At 49.0% G+C, this 4,738-nt stretch overlaps 1 protein-coding gene across 4 annotated transcripts in view; it reads right to left on the bottom strand.

Moving 5' to 3' along the window:
• LOC100743731 (putative uncharacterized protein DDB_G0271606) overlaps positions 1-4,738 on the bottom strand; it is a 111,867-nt gene that overhangs the window by 91,055 nt on the left and 16,074 nt on the right. The window contains exons 1-2 of one of the 4 annotated variants that reach the window (XM_024372681.2): positions 3,394-3,896; positions 622-1,152 (exon numbers count right to left, since the gene is read on the bottom strand). The exons of 1 other annotated variant lie outside the window; for it this stretch is intronic. In XM_024372681.2, coding sequence (XP_024228449.1) covers positions 622-867 — 246 coding nt within the window. In that variant the 5' untranslated portion in view covers positions 868-1,152; positions 3,394-3,896. Of the gene's footprint in view, positions 1-621; positions 1,190-3,393; positions 3,897-4,738 lie in introns of those variants that run through there. 2 more of the 4 variants (XM_012394548.3, XM_012394550.3) reach the window with 2 other exon arrangements.

Below are 4,738 nucleotides of genomic sequence, written 5' to 3'. Positions count from 1 at the left end.
GGAACCGCCGGGCGTACACGGTACGTTTCGTTCCGTACGAAGCAGACACGGCTCGAGGAGTTCGAAAGTAAAACAGAGCAAAAGAACGCGCGGCGTTCGCTGCGTGCGGTTAATAGCTTCTTTCACCGAGACGAAGACGAAGCGGACGCGACTAGAGTACGATCGAACCTTCCGGCCCGATAGAAACGTCAACGTCAGACATCCGCGGGATACGATAATTCCACGGTGGCAACTTGGGATAAAGGCGCGTATCGTAACTGGAAACGAGCTTTGCCCCGCATATGCACGAATTAGTCCCTGGTATACTCGTTCGCTCATAAGCTGACTTTGAGGTGCAAATGGCGAATCTGCTTGAATCGCAGATTCAGATTCACAGACGATTCCCTGGGGTTCGAACTGTATCGAGAATTCTGCTTATTCTCTGCTTTCACAGCGAAATCTGCGATATTCGGTTTCTCGTTCGTCGATTCCCTTACGTTTCCTTCGTCGTACAAGGATCTTCGATCGCAATATCACCGCTATGAAATTATTATCGTAAAGCCACTGCGCGAACGTTACAATGATTATTCGAGACGAAGGAAAAGTACAAATCTCTTTAACCGAGGTACTTTCGAGACTCACTTTCTTGTAGATCCACTTGATGCTGCGACTGAACTTCGCCATCGGCGAGTCGTCCACGAGGAAGTACTTGACGGCTGTCGCCTGCTCCTCGAGCCTTTGCTCGGAATCGCCTCTGGGAATCGCTGACTCCTCCTCGCGGCGTTCCTCGCGATCGTTATCGTCGCTGTCGATCCCAGGCTCCGAGTATTCCGTGATCGTCGACAGCCTCTTCGCGCAACTGTCGTCCGTCGAAATGGCACGCTCCATCTCCAGCTCGTTCTTCGGTAAGTAGAATCGTACCACGAAGTGCTCGCGCGCAGTCACAATCCTCGCATGGCTAACCGAGCACAGGACACAAATTGCCGGGTCCGATCTGGTTCGGTCGCGATTAGGGTCAACATTCGACACGGTCGGTTAAATATTTTCGACCCGAGTCCTACGCGCGCAAATCATTAGGATCGTTCGTTCCACGAACAAGATTTAAAAGCTTTAGCCAGAAAACAATTGAAATACCAAGTCACAGCGAAAGTATGTGTTTAACCGCGGATCTATCTGTAACGCCCACTACTGATTAGACAAACGACAAGCGAACAATCGGTAAGGAGAATATCGTCGACAGATGAGAATCGAGCAACGTCCGGCCAACGAGCGGTTAGTAACATTTAACGACGTTCTCCATTCGCGACGCCGAATAAAGGGGAAACTGTAATCCTCGCGACATACGGTAAAGGTTTTAATGCGTTAAACTTAATGCCGGAATCGCGAACCAACCTGCACTAGCGTGGATGAAGGACCAAGAAAGGAATACCCGGTTGATTTACCGACTCAGTTACGTGCTGTCGTGGAAACGGGCTGGCGGGATTAAGGGCGAAAGGGCAGCCGAACGGGGACGGAAACACGCGTTTCCACTTAGTCCTTCGTTCCCTTGACACTCGCTTGCGAAATCCTTTCGTTGCTACGATGTGCCACGATGACTATCATCGATCACGCGTCGATGAAGTATCCTCGAGTGTCATTTTGCCGATGTACAGTAGCAAATACGCTTCTCTATGTATACGGTATAGTTCAATGGCACGATGCAAATACGGAATAACAAGTTTTACTAGGTAAATAAAATTTGCATCGGAGTGGAAAGGGGGTCGGCGTCGCGTCTTGTTCTCGAGTAGCAACGAGGAAGTTGTTCGCTCGAACAAGTGCAAGAGGAAATTCAGATTTAATTAGGTGTCGGCTGGCGAGCTTACACGGTCGAGGATTATGAATGAAGTGTCACGTTTCCAGCTGAAAATAGCCGCTCGAATCGACCGTTTTAGCCGCCACGGAATTAACCTCTTTTTCGTTTAATTCGTAATAAGCGCGATACGTCGCGTCGATCCCGGAAAGAGAAGGCCGGTTCTCTCTTTTAACGAACGCGGAACAACGAGAACGTTTGATCGTCATCAACCGAGCTATTGTTCTGTCTCTCTCTCTCTCGCGAGCGGACTCGTCCAGATTGTTGGCCCTCGGTTTCTGGGACGGCACAATTTTTAACCGATTACGCTTTCCTCTCACGGGCCTCCGGCCTCGTTCGTTTAAATGCCCCGCGACTCGACGAGAATAATTAATTACGGGAGGATCGTAGATGGTGACGATACCGGACCCTCGGTATTTACGGGATTTCTCCAACCTGTAGACTGAGACCAACTGAGACAGGCGATCCCTGTTTCCTCGTAAAGCGAGCGAAACTATCCACGATCGTAAAATCCTTCCTTCCTATGCTAACGAACGGTATAAATTTTATATGCAAGAACCCCAGGAAATCTAGTCTGTGGAAGAAGAAACGAAAGAACGGATATAGGACGCGCGGAGATCATCACGACGAGTATTCCGCAGTAGAATGTAACATGTAACAGTTCTAAGGCGTTTCCTGTGAATCTAGAACCAGTAGACGAGGCCAGAAGAGCTACCTGTTTACGCACAACACCGTTACGAGTCGAGGAATCTCGATGCAGTTTCATCGGTCTACGTCAGCCGATTTTTGTTGCGCCACCCTTCTGATTACCGGGAAGGAACGATAATTGCCGTTAACACGCTCGAGCGAAGCTTCGTTCGGGGCCTACGCTTCTGGTAAACGGACAACGCCGATCGCTCGAAAGCGTCTTCTCCGTTGACTCGATTCCCTTTTGAACGATAAATTAATTAACGCCAGTACGGATGGACGCTCTGCAACCAAGTTGGCGAAACAAACTTCCACGTCAATGGATGGACTCGGTCGTAAAATATCTGAGTATCGCGTCCCCGTTCGATCTTGCCCGCCACTTACGCGCGAGTGGTTTGCTATCCGCCCGAAAATAGCGCGATACAGAGAGCATAGCGCGTTCCACGTCGGTTTTTACGATTCCTCACAGCCAAGGTCGTCGTAATATGGACAGCCTGCTTTCCAGTCGCGTCTCAAAAGCACGGCTAATTATATTTCTCTGGCGCGACACGCTGCCGCTTCGAAACTTCCAATAACCTTTCGTTTTCAACTTTTCCAATCGCGTAATCCCGGCGACACGCGACTGCGAGCGAATTTTAACCGCTGGTCGGTGGTATCGCGAATCTCGCGAATATCTACTTCGTCCACGACTTCTTTGAGATACGTATTTTGGTAATCACCGGGGTACTAGACGCGTGTCATTGAATGTAAATATAAACGCGTTCGCGTAAGACGCAGACGAACGATCGAGATGTAAAACGAGAAGGAGCGAATGCCATCGACGTGTTAGCATTGAAAATTCGAAGTTTCTTGCTTTTCTTTTTTTTTAATAAATTCACCGTTTTCACAATTTCTCTTCCGCTTCCACTATCGATCCTGCACGGTGGTATCGATTTCACTAGACATCGACGCACCCACTAAACGACACGAAACTGTAACATAATCGACGAGAGAAACTCGAACGACGTATTCGCGAAGAGCACGGAGAAGAGGGCGGTCTGGAATCGGACTCAGCTGCAGCGGACTGCAACTACAGCTGCAGTCGCTGTTGCGACGTCGCCTCGCGAGTTCTCCGAGCGACACAACAGGCGTGTTTTGACTAGGTGGTTACACCGCTCTTTCGCCAGGGATCCGTGGCACTCGCGCCTCTTCTCCACCGGCTCCACCGACTTTATATTTAGACGTATATACATGCGACACGCTTTATTCCTGACGATGTATTCGCGCTAACAAGTCCACCGTTGCTCCCATTGCCATGCTCCACCCACGCTCTCTCGCTAATCCTCTCTCCGCGCGCGTACGACTCTATTCGTGCGCGTACACGCTACGCGATTGTCCGGTCGCCGGGTCGAGCAGCCTGGCTTTAACACGATACCGACCAAGCGTTGATCGCTCCATGCACGCGCCTGTAGAGGAGGATGGATATCGGTAACGCGACCCGGCTTTGATTACCGCAATTATTTTTCCCTGGGAGGTGAAAGGGGGAAACGTCCACAGCGAGTCCAATCTTTCCATCTTCTATTTGCCATCGTGCGTAGTAGGAAATTTCCCGCATAGAATTACGGTGGCTCGCGAAAGTATAAGACTTATATGTAGATTATTTGTACGAATATATTGCGTTGTGAAGTACGAGACATTTTGAAATTTCATTGTTACCATCGATGCAGACACGCGTTTCTCGTGTCTCGTTACAGCGCTAAAGAAATTATCAAAAGTTTCATACAACGTACTGCGCGAATGTTCCTTTTGTTCATTGATTTATCGTTATTGTACCACTACACGATTTATATATTCGTATCCGTTAATAATAAACAAGCTTTAAATTAGAATTAAAATTAGAATTTCTTTTCCCGTAGCAAGCTACCTGCAATGACGGAGATGCGAGAGAAGAATGAACGCATCGTCGCATAGATTAAAACGCTTAATTCTCTTGTCTACAGGTTAACGAGTTAATTATCGCGTATTACTAATCTTACAGTCGGCGTGTCTTCATTCGAAACCCGTTTCGAATCTGAAATCTGGTATCCCGGAGCGACACAGTTTCGCGATGGAACGTTCGTCGTTGTCTATTCGCGCTAACTCCTTGCCAGTCCATTCTCCACCCACGCTTTCGCTCGTACACAGACGCGTGCGTGCGTGTGTACTCACGTAGGTGGATGCGTGCGCGTGTACGTGGCCACGTGC

This window comes from Bombus impatiens, unplaced genomic scaffold (genome assembly GCF_000188095.3).
Source record: "Bombus impatiens unplaced genomic scaffold, BIMP_2.2 scf_0091, whole genome shotgun sequence".
Classification (NCBI taxonomy): Eukaryota; Metazoa; Arthropoda; class Insecta; order Hymenoptera; family Apidae; genus Bombus; species Bombus impatiens.
The sequence above is the reverse complement of the archived record's forward strand: the minus strand, read 5'-3'. Positions and strand labels throughout refer to the sequence as shown.